The sequence below is a fragment of the Brachyistius frenatus genome, unplaced genomic scaffold (assembly GCF_029030835.1).
Source record: "Brachyistius frenatus isolate BFR_SWC_R1_liver_20210118 unplaced genomic scaffold, ASM2903083v1 Contig_299, whole genome shotgun sequence".
Classification (NCBI taxonomy): Eukaryota; Metazoa; Chordata; class Actinopteri; family Embiotocidae; genus Brachyistius; species Brachyistius frenatus.
Window position 1 is genome coordinate 47,083 of NW_027210898.1, and position 22,918 is coordinate 70,000.

The 22,918-nt window shown below is 45.8% G+C and overlaps 1 protein-coding gene across 1 annotated transcript in view; it reads right to left on the reverse strand.

Moving 5' to 3' along the window:
- Positions 1 to 151: 151 nt before the first annotated feature.
- The window catches only part of col4a3 (collagen, type IV, alpha 3), a 24,978-nt gene continuing 2,211 nt past the window's right edge, over positions 152 to 22,918 (reverse strand). Inside the window, exons 2-51 of the mRNA XM_069722639.1 lie at positions 20,010 to 20,066; positions 18,100 to 18,189; positions 17,441 to 17,485; positions 17,179 to 17,223; positions 16,864 to 16,926; positions 16,724 to 16,777; positions 16,614 to 16,640; positions 16,355 to 16,429; positions 16,075 to 16,137; positions 15,950 to 15,985; positions 15,357 to 15,404; positions 15,137 to 15,211; positions 15,013 to 15,057; positions 14,835 to 14,897; positions 14,707 to 14,751; positions 14,542 to 14,595; positions 14,421 to 14,462; positions 14,124 to 14,205; positions 13,795 to 13,830; positions 13,090 to 13,254; positions 12,326 to 12,415; positions 12,023 to 12,118; positions 11,806 to 11,876; positions 11,529 to 11,717; positions 11,189 to 11,450; positions 10,904 to 11,008; positions 10,730 to 10,824; positions 10,199 to 10,349; positions 9,655 to 9,768; positions 9,402 to 9,569; positions 9,220 to 9,309; positions 8,996 to 9,130; positions 8,777 to 8,875; positions 8,600 to 8,689; positions 8,384 to 8,523; positions 7,320 to 7,446; positions 7,126 to 7,206; positions 6,944 to 7,045; positions 6,006 to 6,053; positions 5,742 to 5,927; positions 4,599 to 4,729; positions 4,435 to 4,507; positions 4,093 to 4,164; positions 3,895 to 4,020; positions 3,415 to 3,513; positions 3,037 to 3,249; positions 1,776 to 1,953; positions 1,461 to 1,575; positions 1,056 to 1,228; positions 152 to 493 (exon numbers count right to left, since the gene is read on the reverse strand). Coding sequence (XP_069578740.1) covers positions 388 to 493; positions 1,056 to 1,228; positions 1,461 to 1,575; positions 1,776 to 1,953; positions 3,037 to 3,249; positions 3,415 to 3,513; positions 3,895 to 4,020; positions 4,093 to 4,164; positions 4,435 to 4,507; positions 4,599 to 4,729; positions 5,742 to 5,927; positions 6,006 to 6,053; positions 6,944 to 7,045; positions 7,126 to 7,206; positions 7,320 to 7,446; positions 8,384 to 8,523; positions 8,600 to 8,689; positions 8,777 to 8,875; positions 8,996 to 9,130; positions 9,220 to 9,309; positions 9,402 to 9,569; positions 9,655 to 9,768; positions 10,199 to 10,349; positions 10,730 to 10,824; positions 10,904 to 11,008; positions 11,189 to 11,450; positions 11,529 to 11,717; positions 11,806 to 11,876; positions 12,023 to 12,118; positions 12,326 to 12,415; positions 13,090 to 13,254; positions 13,795 to 13,830; positions 14,124 to 14,205; positions 14,421 to 14,462; positions 14,542 to 14,595; positions 14,707 to 14,751; positions 14,835 to 14,897; positions 15,013 to 15,057; positions 15,137 to 15,211; positions 15,357 to 15,404; positions 15,950 to 15,985; positions 16,075 to 16,137; positions 16,355 to 16,429; positions 16,614 to 16,640; positions 16,724 to 16,777; positions 16,864 to 16,926; positions 17,179 to 17,223; positions 17,441 to 17,485; positions 18,100 to 18,189; positions 20,010 to 20,066 — 4,935 coding nt within the window. The 3' untranslated portion in view covers positions 152 to 387. The remainder of the gene's footprint in view (positions 494 to 1,055; positions 1,229 to 1,460; positions 1,576 to 1,775; positions 1,954 to 3,036; positions 3,250 to 3,414; positions 3,514 to 3,894; positions 4,021 to 4,092; positions 4,165 to 4,434; positions 4,508 to 4,598; positions 4,730 to 5,741; positions 5,928 to 6,005; positions 6,054 to 6,943; positions 7,046 to 7,125; positions 7,207 to 7,319; positions 7,447 to 8,383; positions 8,524 to 8,599; positions 8,690 to 8,776; positions 8,876 to 8,995; positions 9,131 to 9,219; positions 9,310 to 9,401; positions 9,570 to 9,654; positions 9,769 to 10,198; positions 10,350 to 10,729; positions 10,825 to 10,903; positions 11,009 to 11,188; positions 11,451 to 11,528; positions 11,718 to 11,805; positions 11,877 to 12,022; positions 12,119 to 12,325; positions 12,416 to 13,089; positions 13,255 to 13,794; positions 13,831 to 14,123; positions 14,206 to 14,420; positions 14,463 to 14,541; positions 14,596 to 14,706; positions 14,752 to 14,834; positions 14,898 to 15,012; positions 15,058 to 15,136; positions 15,212 to 15,356; positions 15,405 to 15,949; positions 15,986 to 16,074; positions 16,138 to 16,354; positions 16,430 to 16,613; positions 16,641 to 16,723; positions 16,778 to 16,863; positions 16,927 to 17,178; positions 17,224 to 17,440; positions 17,486 to 18,099; positions 18,190 to 20,009; positions 20,067 to 22,918) is intronic.

Consider the following 22,918-nt stretch of genomic DNA (forward strand, 5'->3'; position numbering starts at 1 on the left):
AATCGAAGGAGACTTTACAGTAAGTTGTTACTTTGACTTTTCTGAGTTTAAGAAGAGTAAAAGTAAGTTTTTGTTCACTTTTAAATAAGCTGAGTAGCAGCAGCTGTACAGAAGTAGTAGTAGTAGTAGTAGTTATAGTATTTGCAGTAGTAACAGGAGTAGTATTTGCAGTAGTACCAGTACAGTAGTACTATGTGTGTGCTCACACCGGCAGCAGCTGAACACTGAGGCGTGCTGACATAATTAAATGAAGGATGGAGACTTGTTTGAGGAGCTGCACTGCCCCCTACAGTCCGACAGCTGTAACTACACAAACCGTGAAGGCTCAGTTGAACTGTGTGCACAGATTTAAACCATCAACACGTGATTCAGCTTCTACTTGATGAATTAAAGTTGTGTATCGTTGAGGTCAGCGGTAGGGGGGGATGTCCTCCGGCCGTGCTTCATCCTCTTCCTCATTCTGCTGCTGACTGACAGTTTAGAAACAAGAAGACTGTGGACACAGAGAAGGTAACTACAACTCCCAAGGTGCATTTCACTCAACAGCCAATCACAGAGCTACAAAGGGAAATTTCCAATTCAGCCATTTAAATCGACACATTCGGACTTCTTCTGGAGTCCAGTAGCAAGCCGAGGCTCATGGGTAATGTAGTATTGTGTTGTGAGGGTGTGTTGTTGTCTCAGGTTTGTGCCGGTGTGAGAACACGAGTAGCAGTGTTAGCGGTTAGCGGTCGTATTTACAGCAGCGGGTTCCTGTTTACACCTTTTACACCTGCTTCATGCACACTCGGCAGCGGCTGATCAGATTTCCGGGAAAGTTTCCTGTGTCGGTCCGAGGCCTCGGTTTACTGCAGGACACACACACACACACACACACACACACACACACACACACACACACACACACACACACACACACACACACACACACACGTCATCAGACACATCTGTTTACAACATCCATGAAGTTACAGGTGAGTCGTACCTGAACATGTCGTCGTGGTTACAGGTGAGTCGTACCTGAACATGTCGTCGTGGTTACAGGTGAGTCGTACCTGAACATGTCGTTGGGGTTGAGCGCCGCCAGCCAGTAGCTGTAGGAGTCGGTGTAGAAGTTGCAGGTTCCTCTGCCGTGACACTCGATGAAGGGAATCTTCCGAAAGGTTTCCAGACAGGATCCAGGTGAGGCCAGAGGCTGACCCGACCCCTCCGCCCCCACTCCCGTTTCCTGAGGACCAACGGTATGCACAACCAGGGTCAAAGGTCAAAGCATCAAAGTTAACTAAGATTGGCTGCCAGGGGTGTCAAAATGTTTGATCATAACAAACTTTGACATGAAGTTGTTTCGACAACTTTCTGGATCATTAAGTCAGCTTTTATTTTGAAGGGAGCGGTTTGTGCGGAAAACACTTGGTGTTAAGTACATCTGGAATGAGTCTGACCCAACTTTATGAACTCACCATCACGAAGGAGTAACCGAACCAGAGCGAGTCCCACCCGGAGGGGCAGGATGGCACCGAGCTGGTCTGACTGTGGACGGCGATCACGTTGGCTCTGGCCTCACAGACCGAACACCTGCAGCACGCACACACGCACACACACACACACACACACACACACACACACACACACACATGTGTTAGGTGTGTGTGTGTGTGTGTGTGTGTGTGTGTGTGTGTGTGTGTGTGTGTGTGTGTGTGTGTGTGTGTGTGTGTGTGTGTGTGTGTGTGTGTGTGTGTGTGTGTGTTTTAGGTGTGTGTGTGTGTGTGTGTTACCGGCTGATGTGGTTCTTTAGAGACTCCTCGGAGATGAAGGGTAGGCTGCCTGAAAGGGGTTCGTTGGTGGACAACCAATAGGAGTAGTCGTTGCGGGAGGCGTAGCGGCAGGTGTTGTCGGTGTTACAGAACAGGAAAGGCATCGTGCTGAAACGAGGTAAACAGCTGCCTAACGTACCTGTGGAGAGATGGAGATGTAGAGCAGGGTGTCATCGGCGTAGCGACCGAAGCTGATTAAAACAGTCAGAAGTCTGAGACGGCAGTAAAATGAAAACACTGAATTTTAAGTAAAGAAAAGTAAAGAAATCTGATCATCTGAAAGAATCTGCAGAATTTTACTGGAGTTTAGGGTTTTTATTCCGTTTCATTCTTTCTGCATTTACAACCTCATTTCCAAAAGAGTAGTGACACTGAGTATAATGTAAATTAAAAACAGAATGTGAAGACTTGTAAATCATGTAAACTCACATTTGGTATAAAATAGACCAAAGACAACATATCAAGTGTTGAAACTGTGAAGTTTTATTGTTTTATCTGCTCATTTTGAATCAGCAGCACGTCTCTATGAAGTTGTTCCAAGATCATGTTCACCGCTGAGCTGCATCAACTCTTCTTTTAACAACACTCTGGAAACCTTTGGGAACTGAGGAGACCAGTTTCTGGAGTTTTGAAAGTGAAACTTTGAACTATGCACTGATAACAAACTGGGTGGTCCCTCTCCTCTTTAACCTGGAGGATGCAGCGTCCATGATTTCCAAACAGAATCTCAGATTGTGATCCATCAGACCTCAGGACAGTTGTCCACTTCACCTCAGTCCATCTTCAATGATCTCGGTCCAGAGAAGGCGGCGGTGTTTCTGGATCATGTTTCTATCTGGTTTCTTCTTTGGAGAGTTTTAACATCATTTGTGGACGCAGCGATGAACTGTGTTCACAGACGATGGTTTTCACAAGTGTTCCTGAGCCCATGCAGTGATTTCCACTCCAGAATAGTGTGTTTTTAATGCAGTGCTGCATTATGGCCAAATATCCAGTCTTTTGTTGACCGTGTCACAACTTTTTTGAAACGTGTTTACAACATGAAATTCAAATTGAGCAGATATTTTACATAAAACAATAACATTTCTCAGTTTCAACCTTTTGACATGTTGTCTTCGATCTATTTTCAATTAAATGAGTTTACATGATTTACATTCTGTTGTTATTGTTATTTTTCACAGCCTTGTTGTTGAACAGTCAGTGACCAGTGATCAGGTGTTACCCAGGTCCTGCCCGTGAGCTCGGTTGTTTCCGTTGATGAACAGCAGCGAGTAGCCGCTGTAGATGAGCGTGGATCCTGCAGGGCATTGTGGGACGAAGAGTTCCTGACTGTGTTTGGTGAACAGGAAGCCATTCTTCTCAGGTGGGTTCCCAGGACCGCCCTGTTGGCCAGGACCACCTTTAGCACCGACTGGACCACTTAAACCTGCAACACCTGAAAACAGGTACAGTACATTTGGTGTCCTCTAAAATTCTCATACTTTCAGACTTCCCATGAAATTCAGACATTTGGATTCAGAGTCCAGACGAGACTGGAGATCTCCTCTCTGAACAGCATCTGGAACATTCAGTGTTTCTGCTGACAGATCAGATTACTCACCTTTCCGTCCGGGGAACCCTCGGTCACCTCGATCCCCTTTCAGCCCAGGATGACCACATTGTCCTCTTTTACCACCGTTGCCACTGTTGCCCTTCAAACCTGCAGCCACAAATCACAGCGCCGCTTTAGAACCACATTTCCATTCTTTGTAAAACAGAATCTGTAATAATGATGTAACAACCACAGAGGTTTTTTTTTTTTCTGCCCAACAGTTTTCTACATTCTAGCTTTAGTTTCTAAGAAATCACACTTTAGGCCTCAAGTGTCGTTTCCATGGAGAAGAAATGAAGCGGTTGAATAAAAAAAAAGGTGTTTTTTTTCAGCGTTTGTTGAGCCGATTAAACGCTGCAGACGCAGTTTGGAAATCAGCGGTTGGATGTTCACTTCTGTCCTAAAGATTTTATGAACACAAGCTTTGACACTGAAAATGGACGATCCAGAGACAACTCCTTCATTTTCCCAACTATGTTCCAGACTCACCAGGAGCTCCAGGTATCCCTTGGGCCCCCGGGAGTCCTCCTTCTCCTGGGGGCCCCTGATCTCCAGCCGGACCTTGGTCTCCGGGCTGCAGCACCACCTCTCTGGTTACGTCCTGACCCCTCGGTCCTACAGGAGGCACTGTTCAGCACCACATACTACAGTACCCAGGTGTGCTGCTGTGTGATGTTACCGTGTTACCTCTTCTACCAGGGGGTCCCGGAGGTCCCTGTGAGCCGTAGAAACCTGGCGGTCCGGCTTCCCCCTTCAGACCTGAACACAAAAAGGCTGTTAGAAAGCTTTCCCTTTAACTGGAGTCTTGTTTGTCGTAGGATCGAATGTGAGCTCGTTCTTCATGTTGGACCGATGACTTTCTCCGACACAACTTCATGATTATTGAGATTCTCGTGATCCGTGTTTTCACGTTTGTATCTGCAGCAGACCTTTTGGCCTGCGGTCCATTTAAAGCTCCAGAACCGACCCGCAGACATCAAACATGCTGTCAACATGTTCCAGAATATAATCCACTGAACTTGGTCTTACCAACAGGTCCTTGCAGACCAGTTTCTCCTCTCACGCCTTTGGATCCAGGTGGTCCTGGAGGTCCGTCTGTACCCTGTCAACAACAACAACAACAACACGTCAGTGTTTTAGGTTGACTTGATACCCAGTTAACTTACTGTTTGGTAATTATGGGATGTACTGACCGGCTTGCCTTCTGGGCCGGTGTCACCGGTGCAACCCGGTGGTCCTGTGTCACCTGTTACTCCTTTATGTCCCTTCTCTCCTTTAAAACCAGGACCCGGGGGACCAGGAGGACCTGGAGAGCCCGGTTGACCTACAGAAAGAGGGAGTGTTCAGCTGACTGCTTTCTACCTGGTGTTTGTTGTACAGGTGAGACATTACTGAACTGCAGGTGTGATGGACACCTTGAGTCCTGCGGCTAAATGCTAACGGTTAGCAGAGACGGATGCCATTGGTGTCCTGAGAGGAAGGTGAGCTGGGTGATGTGTTCTGGGCCGTTTCAGGTCTTTTATCATTGGATCTCTTCACCCTGACCCGGCCTGTCCAACCCTTCAGATCCAGAACCATGAGGGGTCCTGTGGTCCAACATCCTGATTCCTACCCCTCATTCTCCCCGTCAGCTGCATGGATCTGATCCCCTCAGAGGGTCTGCCATCATCATCATCATCATCATCGTCAACATCGCCATCACCACCATCACCATCATCATCATCATTACCACCATCATCATCATCACCACCACCACCACCACCACCATCATCATCACCATCATTAACGCCTTCATCATCACCATCATCATGCTCATCATCATCATCACCATCATTAACGCCATCATCACCACCACCACCATCATCACCATCACCATCATCATCACCATCATCATCATCACCACCATCATCACCACCACCATCATCATCATCACCATCATCATCACCACCACCATCATCATCATCATCACCACCATCATCATCACCACCATCATTAACGCCATTATCACCATCATCAGCGTTGCTGGGTGAGTTGGTGTTAGAGGACCGATGGTCGGGTCCACGGTGACGTGGAGTCAACTCAAAAATAAAATGTGTTATTATTGTGTTTGATTTCTGTGATTAATAAGATTTAGAGAATCTGCGATTCATTCTGAGTGGTGATAAAAATGAACAATCAGGAAATCAGTGTGTTGATGCTTGTGTTATTTTTGTGCCTGAGAATCAGCTTCTTCTTTATTTACATGATGGTTAAAGTGGACGTGGTTGTTTCTGGGCCACACGAATATCAGACCGCTCAGATTCAACCATCACACATAATCTAATGAGCCTTATCACCTTTGGGTCCTCGTCCTCCAGGGAATCCTTTTTCTCCCTTGGCTCCTTCGATGCAGACTCCCTCTCTGCCGGGATGACCCGGAGGACCAGGAGATCCAGGAGAACCGGAGCACCCTGGTTGTCCTGCAGGACCAGAGGGACCAGGAGGCCCACAGGGACCTGGAGGGCCCTCCTCTCCGGGACACCCTGAGGAGACGAGCAGAGCGTTTCAGGTCCTCTTCTTCGGCTCCGACAGTGAACGCAGCAGCAGATGTGAGGACTCACCAGCTGGACCTTTCTTCCCCTCCAGTCCTCGAGGTCCGACTCCTGGCGCTGGGGAACAAACAGAAGGTCACGATGTGAATCTGAAACCAAGACTGTTCACTAATAAACAGAAATATTTTCTTCATCCTTGTATTTTATGGATAAAGAGAGGAGATGAGGTGCGTTAGAACGGAGACGGGCTGGTTTTTATTTTTTTTATTTTTTTTATTTTATACACTTTATTAATCCCCGAGGGGAAATGTCTTCACTACAGCAGGGGGGCTCTCAGGGGGGGCTCTCAGGGGGGAGCTGCTGCAGCAGGCTGCCACTAGCGCGGCGCAAGGTAACCTGACCTGAGGTGCATGTTTTTGGATGACGGGAGGAAGCCGGAGAACCCGGAGAGAACCCACGCAAGCACAGGGAGAACATGCAAACTCCGCACAGAAGGTAGGTAGGTAGGTATATACTTTATTAATCCCCGAGGGGAAATTTTTTAATTAGGGTTAGACCGGATTCGAACACGGAACCTTTTTTGCTGTGAGGTGACAGTGCTAACCACTGCACCACCGTGCCGCCCTAACCCTTTTCCCAGATGAACCCGGTTTGAGTGATTTTCAGGAACATTACTGAGTGTTTGACCTCAGACACAGAAGGACGAGAAACTCTGCATCAGCGAGGTGGCCGAATGTCTGGAGGTTACGATGTCAGCGGGAGTTTGGAGGTCTAATTTACTGTTGGTCACCAAAACAGCTCCGACCCACCGAGACCGGGACTCTAACAGAACTATGAAGAAGCCCTGAGGTACCAAGACTTTAGCAGCAGATCCTTCAAGTCCTTGAAGGTGGAACAACCTCCGATCCGACGTCCTTCAACAACCTATCGGTTCACGGTTTGTCCGTCCAACATCCGACTGACTATCTGGGCCCAATATGGATAATAAAGTTCAGTCTGTCTCCTACCTCCCATGGATCCTTTCTCTCCAGGAGGTCCAGGAATCCCGTCCTGGCCCTGGTTTCCTCTGGGACCAGCTGGACCAGGATCTCCAGGAGCCCCCTTGTTACCTAAAAATGAAGATGGAATAACTAACTGCCAGAGCAGAGCTGTCTGAGTATTACATCAATATTAACGCTGGTTGATGAACCTGTGAGGCCCGTTGGTCCCGGAGGCCCGTCATTCCCCGGAGGACCATCACAACCCTTTTCACCAGGAGAACCAGGAGCACCTGAGACGGAGAAACACAGTCGGAACCAGGAGTCACGTTTCCATCCTGATTCACACCTTCCTGGACCTCAACGATATGCAGATATCTGACTTGAAAATCAGAAGGAAGCCGACCTCGGCAGCCCGGCGCTCCAGAAGCTCCCTCGGGGCCGCAGGGGCCACATTCTCCTGGAGGCCCGGAGCTCCCGGGGTCTCCTGGTGCTCCCTGCTCCCCTGCAGGTCCGGAACATCCTGCATTTCCCTGAAACGAGAACCGAGCACGAGTCAAATCATCTTACAGAAGATGTCCAGGTGATGAATACATAAATATGTACATTTAAACATGACATATAAATCATAAAAAAAGAGTATCTACTTCTACGACATATTTTTGTTTAAATGTCTGCCGTTTGTTTTCTGCTCCTCCAGCCGTTGAATATGGAGGTCAAACAGCTGTTTTACTGAACAGACTGATGCTGAATGCAAAACTTAACGTGTGTGAAAAACAATTTAACAGATTAATTCTGTCTTTTAAATCGGCAAACAACAATTGTGTTGAACAGAAATATGAAGCAGAACATCATCGGCGTGCGGAGACGACGAGTCGGGATAAAAACACCTTAAAGCTCATTTATTATAAGAAATCACACAAATATTCAAAATCCCACCAATCAAATGATTTCTGCAACTTTTTTGACAGCCCAGATTTGATGATTAATTGTATGTTTAATGTCAAACAATTGTCTTTGACTTTGTTGCTGCTACCTGGAAGTAGAAGTTAAGCTGGTTTATTGACTCCATTATTTTGCTTTGACTTCTAAATTTGATGTATTTTTCAGTTTCTTGTTAAAAAGAAGAATGAACAAAGAAAAGTGAAATTAAAAGAGGATTTTTTTTTTCAACTTATATAATAAGAAAAATAATAATAATATTAGTTCTCCAAATGGAAAAGTGACAAAAAGGAAAATAACTATATATTTCTAAACTGAGACATTTATTTATTAGTTAAATTGTTTCTAAGAACCTTGTTTTATTTTAAACATTTAGACTCATTCATGACCAGACAAGTTGTCTTTAGGCTCCAAAACCAGAAATATTATTATTGGGTCAATTACGGTTCATATTCTTGTTGATTGGTCGTTAATATATCAGCCACCAATATCTAGTCCATCCATAGTAATGATGGTTGGAGGTGATACCTTCTCTCCTGGACATCCCTTAGGTCCTGGTCCTGGTGGACTTGGTTCTCCTCTGGGACCTTGAGGCCCCTCTCGTCCTGGACTTCCTTCTGAACCGGGGGCCCCACAGGGCCCTTTCACACCTTTCTCACCTCGACAACCTGGAACCAAAACAGCAGGAGATCTTAGAAGACCAGAATTTGTCCCACAGAAACGGGTCCACGGGACCGGGTTTACCTGGCCTCCCCATGTCTCCTTGGTTACCGGGAAGTCCACTGGGACCAGAAGAACCTTTCTCTCCATCTCTTCCCGGTCCTCCAGGACGTCCTTCAAAACAGGAACGGTCATCAGATAGTGAAGATAAACCAGGAAGATGTTAATAAGAGTTCATCGCTCGGTAACAGCTGTGATCACCTTGTGGCCCGGTGCCGCCGGGTCCACCGCTGCTGCCTTCAGGGCCCTGGGGGCCCGGCGGGGCCGCCGCTCCTCTGGTGCCGGTGAGCCCTGTGGGCCCTGAGGGTGAGACGGGGAGCAGACAGATGGGTCCTCAGGTAGTTTCAATTCTCAGGTAAAACCATCTGAACCGTAAATAGAGTCGAGTAAAATGAAATAGAATAGAATAGAATAGAGTACCGGGGTATCCAGGGTTTCCAGGATCTCCATACATCACAACGTCTGTCTGGATCCCCTTTGGACCGGTTTCTCCTCGGTCCCCCTGAGGTCCAGGAGGCCCCTGGGAGCCCCTCGTCCCCTCAGAGCCCGTCTCACCTGACAGACAGACAGTCACAGAGTGAGACAGGAGGAGAGACAGGTACACTCACACACACCTGAGCGATTCATCAGCTGATGGATAAAACCTTTCGGTCCGGGTCGTCCGGTGTCTCCTGGTTTCCCGTCACCCCCTGGACCGCCGGTTGGCCCCGGAGGACCTGTGTCCCCTCGGATCCCTACAACACACATGTTGATGTTACTGCCCTTGTTTTTGTTTGCTGATGTACATTTTTATCCGGTTTTAGTGACAGCAGATCCTGGATCTCACCTGGGCTTCCTGGCTCCCCATTGGTCCCTCTCAGGCCCTTCGGTCCTACACCTCCTACTGGTCCCAGAGCTCCATCAAACCCTGGGGTCCCATATGGCCCCTGAAGGCCCAGGGCTCCCACACCCAGCAGCCCAGGGTCCCCCTGAACCCCCTGCAGGCCCTGGGACCCTGTGCAGGACAAGTCAGTGTCAGACGGAAAGGAAGAAGGGTGCTCTCAGGGTCAGACCAGAACATTAACATCTGATTCTGGTACCTGTGAACCCGACGACGCCCCTCAGTCCTCGCTCTCCTTCAGTTCCAGGAGCTCCAGGTAAACAGGGTCCAACAGAACCAACAGGACCAGGTATGCCATCCAGGCCGCTACGACCTGAGAGATAATTCTGTTGTTCAGTCTGGTTGAAACAGAACCTGGTTGGTGTGGTCGGTTTGAGCAGAGCTGCATTTGGACCAAAACAACCTCACGTACTGTTTTCTAGTTCTAGAACTGGTTCTGTTCTGTTTCTGAACTGAGGAACCTGCGTGTCACCCCATAAACCCGACTGAAATTACACCAGAGATTTTACTTTGTTTTTCCTTCTTAAACAAGCCACACCCACTTTGTGGTCCCCAACTGGAACCAACTTTTTGAAGCCACAAACTTATTTTTTTTCAGTCAATGATTCAAATGTAAGAGAACAGTTTCTGATCTGGTAGAGAAGTCCTGACTGAGACCTGTTGGAGGACTGAGACCCGTTGGAGGACAAGCTCTGGTTGATCTCCTGGATGTCCACAACTCATCAACACATCTGAGTTCCTACCTTTGGGTCCTGGTAGACCATCTTGTCCTGCAGGTCCTGGGACTCCATCTAGTCCTTGAGGTCCAGGGTTTCCTTGGGATCCCACGGAGCCATCTTCCCCCTGAGGGCCCGACTGGCCCTGCTGGCCTGGGAAACCAACACCCCCGTCTCCCTGACGACAATAGAAAACAAAGACATTGTTTCAAACGTGCCGTTCAGGTCCGATTCAGACCCATCTCTTTGTCCTCAGATCCCTTAAAACCTTGCCGTCCTGAGGTCCCTGAACATCTAGCTGTCCCCAGGTCCCTGAACACCTCTCTGTCCTCAGGTCCCTGAAAGCCTCGCTGTCCTGTGGTCCCTGAACACCTCGCTGTTCTGAGGTCCATGAACACCTCGCTGTCCTGAGGTCCCTGAACACCTCGCTGTCCTGAGGTCCAACTCTCGTCCTCCCTGCTGTCATACAGGACGTCTATCTGAAGCTGTCTCTGTCTTTATACTGACAACTTCCTGTCTGGCGGGGTGGGGTGGGGGGTGGGAGTGGGGGGACGCTACCTTTGGCCCCGGCATCCCCGGGGGGCCCGACGGCCCCGCTCGTCCCTTGATGCCGAAGCTCGGTAGACCTGGAGCTCCTGGAGGACCCTTCGCTCCTGGAGGAAGACAAGAATAAATATATTTAAACATTATCTTCAGTTCACGTGGTCCCTGAGACAACGTCCCTAAACTGACCTTTGACCCCTGGGAAGCCTGGGGGCCCCTGGACAGAAAAGCCTTTATCTCCTTTTTTCCCCTTTGGACCAACAAATCCTGGATCCCCGGGAGGTCCAGTGCCACCTGAGAGCAGCAGAGAGAACAGGTGAGTCAGCAGGTAAGTGACCTGTCTCTGACCTTCAGTACTGACTGGACCCAGCGGGGCCCGGTTCACCTGGTCTGGCCTCGGCTGTGATTTATACTCAGATTTAGTAGTTTTCACATGTTGGAAATAAAAAGCAGACAGACGGGTTCCTGTCTTACCTTCAGGTCCCGGGTTCCCAGATAAACCTTTCTCTCCTTTCTGGCCCGGATCTCCTGGATAAGTTCTGATCTCCCCCGGAGAACCTTTTCCACCTGGTGCTCCAGGTTCTCCTGGTTCTCCCAGGACTCCCACGTTGCCTTTAGATCCTTGAGGCCCCGGAGACCCGATCCCAGGAGGTCCTGCAGGCCCCGTCTGTCCCGTCAGGCCTCTGGGACCAATTTCCCCGAGTGGACCCCTTTCACCTTTTGGCCCCGGAGGCCCCTGAAAGATCAAACCATCCTCTAAGAACCGCGGTCCAGTTCCGGTCTACAGAGGACCGATGAGGACTCCGTTACTTACAGGGTTTCCTTTCTGTCCCAAAACACCTTTCGGTCCTGGAAGTCCTGGACGTCCATCCATCCCCTCGAGTCCTGGTGGTCCCGGTTCTCCCAGGGCCCCGTCCTCACCCTTCTGCCCCACCCTCTGCATGACTCCCGGGTCACCAGCTGGTCCCGGGGACCCCGGACTGCCGGAGAAACCAAAGGGGCCCTGAAGACAAGCAGACATTTAACCTGAGGTTCCACTGTTCATCTCTAGGGGGCGGTGCTTCTGAGTGTTTATTGGGGGGTTAATTTACCTGTGCACCAGGTAGTCCTGTGACTCCTCTGACCCCTTTGTGACCTTTGGGTCCTGGAAGACCGACCGAACCTGGAAGCAGTGATGAAACAAGGAAACATTCAGGAAATTAAATAACAGTTAGCCTGACTTTAATTGGTCTGTGTTCCAGGAGGCAACGCTGCCCTCTAGCTGTCAATCACAGCAGCTCCGATAAGGGAAGACTCAGTAGTTCTTACCTGTCAACCCGGTTTCACCTGGCTCTCCTGGTTCACCTGAGGGGGCGGGGGGTCCAGGAAAAAAAGTACAGGCCAAACACAGCTCCCCCTTCTGGCCTGTAAAACATCAATCAATCGATCGATCAATCGATCAATCAATCAAGACAAACATGCCAATCTGAAGATTCTACAGGTGATGTGTCAACAGTTTCCAACTCCAAAAACCCCATTCCAAATTTCCATCAGAAATCTGCCATTTTAACCCGCAGGTGATGTTCAGGTCAGACTACAGACACCTGACATCACTTCCTGTCACTCACTCACCCATCTGTCCATTCTCCCCTCTGTAGCCAGGAAGTCCCGTCACACCTTTTGGTCCTTTGGCTCCTGGACTACTGACTTCTCCCAGGAGGTCTGACAGTCAGAAGACAAACATTAAATTCCTCCTCTTCTTCTTCTTCTCTCCCTTCTTTTTCTACTCTCCTTCTTCTTCTTCTTCTTCTTCTTTCTCTTCTTCTTCTCTCTCTTCTTTTCTCCCTCTTCTTCTTCATTCTCTTCATCTTCTTTCTCTTCTCTCTCTTCTTCTCTTCTTTTTCTTCTCCTCTTCTTTTTCTTCTTTCTCTCCTTCTCTCTCTTCTTCTTCATTCTCTTCTTCGTCTTCTTTCTCTTCTTCTCTCTCTTCTTCTCTTCTTTTTCTTCTCTCTCTTCTTCTTCTTTCTCTTCTTCTCTCCCTTCTTCTACTCTCTTCTTTTTCTACTCTCTCTTCTTCTTCATTCTCTTCATCTTCTTTCTCTTCTCTCTCTTCTTCTCTTCTTTTTCTTCTCCTCTTCTTCGTCTTCTTTCTCTTCTTCTCTCTCTTCTTCTCTTCTTTTTCTTCTCTCTCTTCTTCTTCTTTCTCTTCTTCTCTCTCTTCTTCTTCTTTCTCTTCTTCATTCTCTTCTTCGTCTTCTTTCTCTTCTTCTGTCCCTTCTCCTTCTCTCCCTTCTTCTTCTACTCTCTTCTTTTTCTACTCTCTCTTCTTCTTCTACTTCCCTGAGGGATGCCACGTGTTACAGGACTTGAACCTCAAACAGGAAGTGGAACATCACCTGGTATTCCAGGTTCTCCGGGCTCTCCTTCAGCTCCATGACCTCCCGGAACTCCGTTCTGCCCCGGGGGGCCGATGATGTAGGGCGCCGGCTCACCTGGTTCTCCTTTGGGTCCAAATGAACCAGGCAGTCCCTGGAGACCCGGTGGACCAGGAAGACCCAAACCTGGAGAGACAAAGAACCGACTTTGTGTTCCGTCTCAGAGGAAGGAAAGCAGCTGAAGTAACTGTAAGGTTTCGGTCTTCTGGACCAAGTCAAGTCTCCATCTTAGAGTCCAGTCCACGTGTTTACACTCGTCACTACACGAGTCTGAGTCAAACTCCAAATCAAGTCTCAAGTCTTTAAAGCAGAGTCCAGAGTCAACTACCAAAGTCTGAGCCAAGTCAATGTCAAGTTTTTAGTCTTTTGTACAAAGTCAAACTCAACTCTCAAGTCTTTGGTGGACAAGTCTGAGTCAAGTCTCCGTCAGGTTTCAAGTGTTTTCAACCAAGTCAAAGTCAAGTCGGACGTCGAGGTCAGAGGTCAAGGTCGAGGTCGGAGGTTGGGGGGTCAAGGTCGGAGGTCAAGGTCGGAGGTCGGTGCCCACTTTGGCCGATCAGAAATAAAACCATAGATACAATAAATACATTTGAGTGGAAACAAACAAACTGATCAGATTGTTGTTATTGATTATCTGATGGATGACAGACAGCAGGTGGAGTTTACCTGTCTCACCCTGCAGTCCAGGAAAACCGATGATTCCTGAAACAGATCAGAGGACAGCAGGTCACATGATCCCTCACATGACAAACACATCAACGAATCTGACGTTACAATAATTTTGATCCAACTCTAGATTAAAAAAACTCCTCAGGTTCGTTCATATTTCTGTTTTTATTTCAGTTCATTGCTTTTAAATTCTAAAATCAAAATAGTTGTTTTTCAAATTTCACACTAAAGTAAAATCGGTAATATGACTTTTTATTTTCATGGTTTCAACTTGATTTCAGGAGTGAAATAAAAACATTTGTGTTATTTTGAGGTTTGTTCGATACCTTGCTCTCCGGGGACTCCTGGAGGTCCACGAGGCCCGGCAACACCACGCTGGCCCTTCAGGAATTTGTGTTTCAGAACCGTCTGATGAACACAACATGTTTTTAATCTGAAGCCTGACAGTAGACTTTAACCCCACCCTCTGTTTAAAGACCCCACCCCCACCGTTTGGCCCCGCCCATGACAACACAGGTGTTTCCTCTCGCTGTAAACTGACACCTTGTCCTGTACTTTGTGTTTTACATCCATCTTGCTCTTATTTTGGTAGGAATGGAAACCCTTCCTGTGATGTCACTCACCTCCCCCTGTAGACCCGGAGGTCCTTGGTCTCCTTTCTCTCCCTGAAGACACAAACATGAGGAACAATCAATAACCTGACTCGACCGCAGCGACACTTCCTGTAGCTCACGCCGCACTCACCGTGGCCCCTTCGATCCCCGGGGGGCCGAGATAGCCGCGGTCACCGCGGTCACCCTGTGGACAGACGGAGGGGTGGAGACACATCGTCACGCAATCACGGAGGTGGTCTGGGTGTAGATCTTTAAACGGAGCAGAATGCTAAGCTAACATTAGCATGTTGGTTACCTGTTCTCCAAGTTCTCCCGGGGGGCCGTCCTTTCCCGGTTTACCCTGAAACACAAACACCAACGTTCAGTTAATCAATAATCGATCAATAACTGTTTGGATTATTGATCCGTGTCTCAATCTCCTACCAGCGAGCCGGGGTCGCCGCCCTCGCCCTTCTCTCCTTTAACTCCCGCTTTACCCGGCACACCCTGCAGTGGAAAACAAACAGTCCAATGATGTAATAATAATCAATAATCTCTGTTGGTGACGACAACATATATTTTTCTGTTTATTATTATGTTTATTTTTCTGAAAGAGACTCACAGGAAATCCACGACAACCTTTCTCTCCGGTCTCACCTGGTTCCCCCTGAAATATAAAAACAACACAGCTGAGTGACAGACAGACAGACAGACAGACAGACAGACAGACAGACAGACAGACAGACCTTCAGCTCTTTCGGTCCTTCAGCATAAAGTTTGATTCCTTTCTGTCCAGGAATCCCTGGAGGTCCACGATCACCCTACGAACCAAACACAGCTGATGAAGACGAAGACGAAGACGGAGATGATGATGATGATGATGAAGATGGGGATGATGGTGTTCTACAGGTTAGACACTGTTCATCCTAAATGTTTCCCACATTAAGATCAGATCCTTCAGCTCACCTTCTGTCCTCGAGGGCCCGGAATCACCGGACTGGGACCCTCCTGACCCTGAACCAGAGACAGAGCAGCATCAGGACCGGACGACCCACATGACCCAACATCAGGACCCAACATCAGGACCAAAAATCTGGACCCAACATCAGAACCCAACATCTGGACCCAACATCTGGACCAAACATCAGGACCAAACATCTGGCCCCAACATCAGGACCCAACATCAGGACCAAACATCTGGACCAAACATCTGGCCCCAACATCTGGACCAAACATCTGCACCCCACATCAGGATCAAACATCTGGACCCAACATCAGGACCAAACATCAGGACCAAACATCTGGATCAAACATCTGGACCAAACATTTGGACCGGACCATCCACGTGACCCAACAGAACATCAGTCCTCCAAACATCTGTGGGAGTTCAGCTTTGGTTTGTTGCTGATGTTTAGACGTTCGGTTCTGTTGGAGGTTCTGATCCTATATTATCTGATCCGTCCGTCCTGGTGTTCAGTATTTTAGGCAATAATTATTGTTCAGAAACACAAAGGGACAGAACTAGAAGTCGTCTCACTGAACAGGACCGAGACACGAACCTTCTCTCCCGGTAACCCCAGCAACCCTGGACTTCCCTGAAACAAAAACAAACAGCTGATGTCAGATGAACTCTGATCTCAGTAAAGGTTTAAATGAAGTTTGATGAGTTAGATCTGAAGCGTACAGGAAGTCCGGCGGGTCCCGGTGGTCCCGGCAGACCCAGTTCACCTGGATCTCCACTCAGCCCCTGAAACACAAACAGCCAATCAGAGGAGACATCTGAGGCTCTGACAACTGCTGGAACTACGGCAGCCTGCAGGGTTCATTCTGTCAACAGGTTAAAGAAACATCTTTCAACTTCCTGATCAATGGTTGTCACGGTAATCAATAATCTGTCAAACGCTTCTGATGTTTGTGTGGAAAACAAAGACATTTTGTTGTTTCTGAAAAATAAAATGTCTGACTTTTTCTCCATCGGGTCCTTGTGGTCCTGCTGCCCCTTTAATGTCCGGAGCTTCTGGAAATACGAAGGAGTGTCCCTGGAACCAAACAGAGGAACCTTCAGTAAGAGAAACCGACATAAAAGAACTGGAGGTGTTTCATCCTTCTGTTCACGTCTGTTCAGGTGCGTTCAGGTGCGTTCAGGTGCGTTCAGGTCTGTTCAGGTGTGTTCAAGTGCGTTGAGGTGTGTTCAGGTCTGTTCAGGTCTGTTCAGGTGTTTACCTTCTCGCCTCGTGGCCCCTCGCGGCCCTGAAACACATCAACACAGTTAGTTTAGCTATCTTAGCAGGTATGGATTCAAATGTTTTACTCTCAAACAGGAAGTGACTCACTCGTAGGCTGGCAGGTCCTGGAACCCCAGAGAACCCTGGGTAACCGCCGTCCCCCTGAGAACAGAAGTGTTCAGAAGTGCCTGTATTGTAAGAAATGCAACACTTAACCTTAACCCAGCGTTCCGGGTGATCATCTCTACCTTTGTCCCGTTGCATCCTGGGAGTCCTGGCCGGCCAATCGCTCCTTCATGTCCGGGGAGTCCCTGAGAAAAAACACGTCAACAGAGTCCTTTTATCAGGTTATTTTTAAAAGCGTCCTGATGGTTAGAAACTGATTGTACTGACATTAACATCGGATATGTTTTTCTTTTATTTAAAAAAAATAATCTTTTTTAGGATTCTGTTGGAGGCAAAAATGACCTGTAATCGTTTAATGTCTTTGTGTTGTTAAAATCATGTTAAATCATTGATGTAAAGTCTTTAAACGTTGGTGAAATAAGGTTTGGATTCTGTACCGGCAGTCCTGGAGGTCCTGGGAAACCGGGTTTTCCTGGAAGACCCTGAAAGGTTTCAGAGACAAACAGTGAGTAACCTTCATGGATACTTCAGAAAAATAGCAAATCTGTCAGAGGGACTTAAATGAAATGAATCCACAGTTAAAGATGATCCAACATTTGGTGTAGCGTGTCGCCCCCTGGTGGCTACATCTGATTTTAAAGACATTTAATCATGGACGTCAATATTAGTCATCTTCATCATCGTCACCATCAGTCATACCCGAGAGCCTTTCAGTCCTGGACTTCCTCCTGCTCCATGTTCGCCCTGCCAAAATAAAAGACAAAGTTATTTCCCACAGACCAACGAGACGTCTCCAGATGTCGTGTTTCAGTCCGACCAAAAGTCCAGAAAAGATTTTCAGATTCTGTCGTACTCGACAAATAAAAGCAGCATAATCAGACATTTAAGATGCTAAAAACACAGAATTTCCCATTTTTGCAGAAACTGACAAATAAAACTTTGCATCTTTAATATTGGACCAAGTTAATCCATCAGATTCATGACTTTTATAAACACTGAGGTCAACAGTTTAATTTTTTTTATTTCATAATAAAAAATCTTCCACCAAATTTCTGTTGTAATATTTTGTATTTTATTTATACCTTCAACCAGTTTGTTGTTTTATTGGTGTCATTTATTTTAATAATAATAATGTTTCTGCCCGGATTTGTTGTCTTGTGTTTTATTCTGTTTATTATCCGTCATAAAATATAACAAACAAAAAAACGTTGAATTTTTAAAGAAGAAACTTTAAAAAAACAAACAGTGAAATAAGAGCTTTAAAAAGGAAATAAAAGGAACCAGAAGAGAAGCCAGAGGAACTAATAACAACAACAGTAATAATAATAATAATAATAATAATAATAATGGTCTGTTACCTTTTCTCCGGGTGAGCCCTGATGACCCTCGTTTCCAGGGTAACCGATGACTCCAGGAAGTCCATTGTATCCAAGGTAACCAGGTTCACCCTGCAGAGGACAAAGTCATAAACCGAGCTCAGGCGAAGTTCACCTATTGTCCACCAGGGGGCAGCAGATAGCTGGACTCAGCTGGACTCGGGTAGATTCAGGTAAACCAGTCCAGGTACATTCAGGGCCCACAGATAACAGCTGGACGTTTCATGTTCAGCAGAGAGGAACCGCCCTTTCTTTCCTTCTCCTCCCACTGAACACACCTGAGATCACAGAGTTCACACCGAGGTGGTCTCAGAGTCACATCTGAGTCCCAGCAGCAACACAAAGGCTGCAGGCTTCACTGCACCTGAAGGCCGCCGCCGTCTCGCAGTAGAGGACGAAGAAGAGGACACGAGATGAAGAGACGCCAAGATAAAAATCATCTTCGTTTAAAAACATGAGCCTCAACTTCAAAATTAAACTGAAACCAAAGAGAACGATGAAAACTCAGTTTAAATAAATAAATACGATCAAACACACATCAGACCCTCATGCAGACATTAAAGCACAATAGAAACCAAGAAACCCTCATCAGACCCATCAGACAGGCATTAGAGCAGCAGAAACTCTCAGTAGAACCCAGTGGAGCCCACTAGACCATCAGTAGAACCCAGTAGAATCCACTAGACCCTCAGTAGAACCCAGTAGAACCCATTAGACCCTCAGTAGAACCCAGTAGACCCTCAGCAGTACCCAGTAGAACCCACTAGATCCTCAGTAGAACCCACTAGAACCCATTCGACCCTCAGTAGTAGTAGCAGTAGTAGTTTAATGAACCAGGTAGACCCTCAGTAGAACCCATTGGACCCTCAGTAGAACCTCAGTAGAACCAAGTAGACCCTCAGTAGATCCCAGTAGACCCCCAGTAGACCCTCAGCAGTACCCAGTAGAATCCAGCAGATCCTCAGTAGAGCCCAATAAACCCTCAGTAGATTCCTAGTAGAACCGAGTAGACCCTCAGTAGACCCCAGTAGACCCTCAGTAGATCCCAGTAGAACCATGTAGACCCTCAGTAGACCCTCAGTAGATCCCAGTAGAACCATGTAGACCCTCAGTAGATCCCAGTAGAACCAAGTAGACCCCAGCAGACCCTCAGTAGATCCCAGTAGAACCTCAGTAGAACCAAGTAGACCCTCAGTAGATCCCAGTAGACCCCCAGTAGACCCTCAGCAGTACCCAATAGAATCCAGTAGACCCTCAGTAGACCCCAGTAAACCCTCAGTAGATTCCAGTAGAACCGAGTAGACCCTCAGTAGACCCCAGTAGACCCTCAGTAGATCCCAATAGAACCATGTAGACCCTCAGTAGATCCCAGTAGAACCATGTAGACCCTCAGTAGATCCCAGTAGAACCAAGTAGACCCCAGCAGACACTCAGTAGATCCCAGTAGAACCATTTAGACCCTCAGTAGATCCCAGTAGAACCCAGTAGACCCTCATAGAACCCAGTAGAACCAGGTGCCAGCTACCTGTTGAAACAGGATAAAGATGGGTTTTTTTTAATCGCTCAGTGGATTTAATATTGAATATTGTTTAATGGTTAAACGAGTCTTCGATGTTTCCAGATGTGACTTCAGATCTGAAGTTGATCCTCTGAACAGTTTAATGAAACATAAACCAGATAAAAGTTCAGTCTTCGATCTTAAATTCGGTGACGACAGAAACAGGATTAGATGTTAGCTGCGTCCGGTCGGCTTCACGGAGCGATGAAGACCAGGAGACGAAGCTGCTCGCTGACTCTGTAAATAAATAATTTCCTGACGTTCAGCCGCATCGCGTCAGAGCGAAATAAACCGGGCCCGTCCTGGTCCCGGACCCGTGTTAAGACCTCCTCACCTTTTGACCTTTGACCCCGTCGCAGTGACAGAGAGACTTCCCGCTGCAGTGGCACACCTGAAGAGACGAGAGGAAGAGGAGCGTTACTGTTTCATCGTCTCCGATAAAGATGCGAGCAGCAAAGTTAAAGAGCGATTTATTTCACAGTGAGAGCGACCTCCACACAGCAGGGGGCGCCGCAGCACAAACCTACTGAAGAAACACTGTGATTGGTTGTCATTAGTTGGTTAAAGTTGGGTCGGTGTTTCAATGTCTCCTTTGTTTCACAGAAGGGAGGCGAGACCTCTGGTTATTTCGAGTCGCCTGGTGATGTCATTCTTCTTTGTAACCGTGGTAACGCTGAGTCCGGACTGAACCTAGACTAGGCTGTGAGCTGCTATCTCCCAGGCATACCTGTGCAGGTCCAAACCCAAACACCTGCATGCGTTGTGCAGGTGTTTCTGTGCTCCTACTACGATAAACGGAGCGCAGCAGCTCTGATGTCGTCTTATCGTCATTCCTGTCTGCAGTCCCGCAGGACGCCTCCACGAGGAGACGCCTCCACGAGGAGACGCCTACACGAGGAGACGCCTGGACACGTCCTGCAGCGCTCCTGTCCTCCTGCAGCCTAACCTCACCTGCTCAGGTACACACGCTCACATTTGATCGTACGGACTCGCTGTGAACCGTTGGGCAGGTGAGACAGACAATAACAGGTGAAACTTCTGTAAACTTCCTGTCTGCAGAGCATGTTCAGACATCCACCTGTCCTGACGAGGTTGTCATGGTAACCCTAACCCATTTCTGAGGTCGTGGAGAATGTCAGAGTCAGTCAGTGCAATGTCCTCTGTGTGTGTGTGTGTGTGTGTGTGTGTGTGTGTGTGTGTGTGTGTGTGTGTGTGTGTGTGTGTGTGTGTGTGTGTGTGTGTGTGTGTGTGTGTGTGTGTGTGTGTGTGTGTGTAATCAGGTCAGTAATAACAACAGATCAGGACAAAAGGCTGAAATAGAAAACAGATGAGCTAAAACTACAGAGACCTGTCTGTCTGTCTGTCTGTCTGTCTGTCTGTCTGTCTGTCTGTCTCTAACCCTCTATGCAGACAGACAGATGGACTGATGGACCGACGGAGAGACAGACAGCTTTTATTTCCTGTCTGACATTCTTTAAACATTCTTTTATTTCCGCAGTTTAAAAATGTGAAATAGTTGTGAAGGAATGTCGACCTGCTGCTGAACTGATGTCTTCTAATAATAAAGTCCTGCATTCAGAATTATTATTAATTATATGTTCTGTAAAACAGTGACATCACAGATTATTACTTATTATATGTTCTATAACACAGTGACATCACAGAATATTATGAATTATATGTTCTATAATACAGTGACATCACAGATTATTAATTATATGTTCTATAAAATGGTGACATCACAGATTATTAATTATATGTTCTATAAAATGGTGACATCACAGATTATTACTTATTATTTGTTCTATAACACAGTGAAATCACAGAATATTATGAATTATATGTTCTATAATACAGTGACGTCAGATTATTAATTATATTTTCTATAACACTGTGACATCCCAGATTATTATTGTTAATTATGTTTTATAATATGGTGACATCACAGATTATTATTATTATTAATTATATTTTCAATAACACAGTGACATCACAGATTATTAACGTTAATTATATGTTCTATAACACGGTGACATCACAGATTATTATTATGAATATGTTCTATAACACGGTGACATCACAGATTATTATTAATTATATGTTCTATAACACTGTGACATCACAGATTATTATTATGAATATGTTCTATAACACGGTGACATCACAGATTATTATTATTATTAATCATATGTTCTATAACACTGTGACATCGCAGATTATTGTTATTAATTATATGTTCTATAACACAGTGACATCACAGATTATTATTATTAATTATATGTTCTACAATATGGTGACATTACAGATTATTATTAATTATATGTTATATAATATGGTGACATTACAAATTATTATTAATTATACGTTATATAATATGGTGACATTACAGATTATTATTATTATGAATTATATGTTCTATAACACTGTGACATCACAGATTATTGTTATTAATTATATGTTCTATAACAGTGACATCACAGATTATTATTATTAATTATATGTGCTATAACACTGTGACATCACAGATTATTATCATTAATTATATCTTCTATAACACAGTGACATCACATATTATTAATTATATGTTCTATAACAGTGACATCACAGATTATTATTACGGTGACATCACAGTTTATTATTAATTATATGTTCTATAACACAGTGACATCGCAGATTATTATTATTAATTATAAATTCTATAACACAGTGACACCACAGATTATTATTATTAATTATATGTCATATAATATGGTGACATCACAGATTATTATTATTAATTATATGTTCTATAACACGGTGAATTCACAGATTATGATTAATTATGTTCTATAATATGGTGACATCACAGATTATTATTATTAATTATATGTTCTATAATATGGTGACATTGCAGATTATTATTAATTATATGTTATATAATATGGTGACATCACAGATTATTATTATTAATTATATGTTCTATAACACTGTGACATCACAGATTATTATTATTAATGATACGCTCAATAATATGGTGACATCACAGATTATTATAATTATATGTTATATAATATGGTGACATCACAGATTATTATTATGAATTACATGTTCTATAACACGGTGACATCACAGATTGTTATTATTAATTATGTTCTATAATATGGTGACATCACAGATTATTATTATTATTAATTATATTTTCTATAATATGGTGACATTACAGATTATTATTAATTATACGTTATATAATATGGTGACATCACA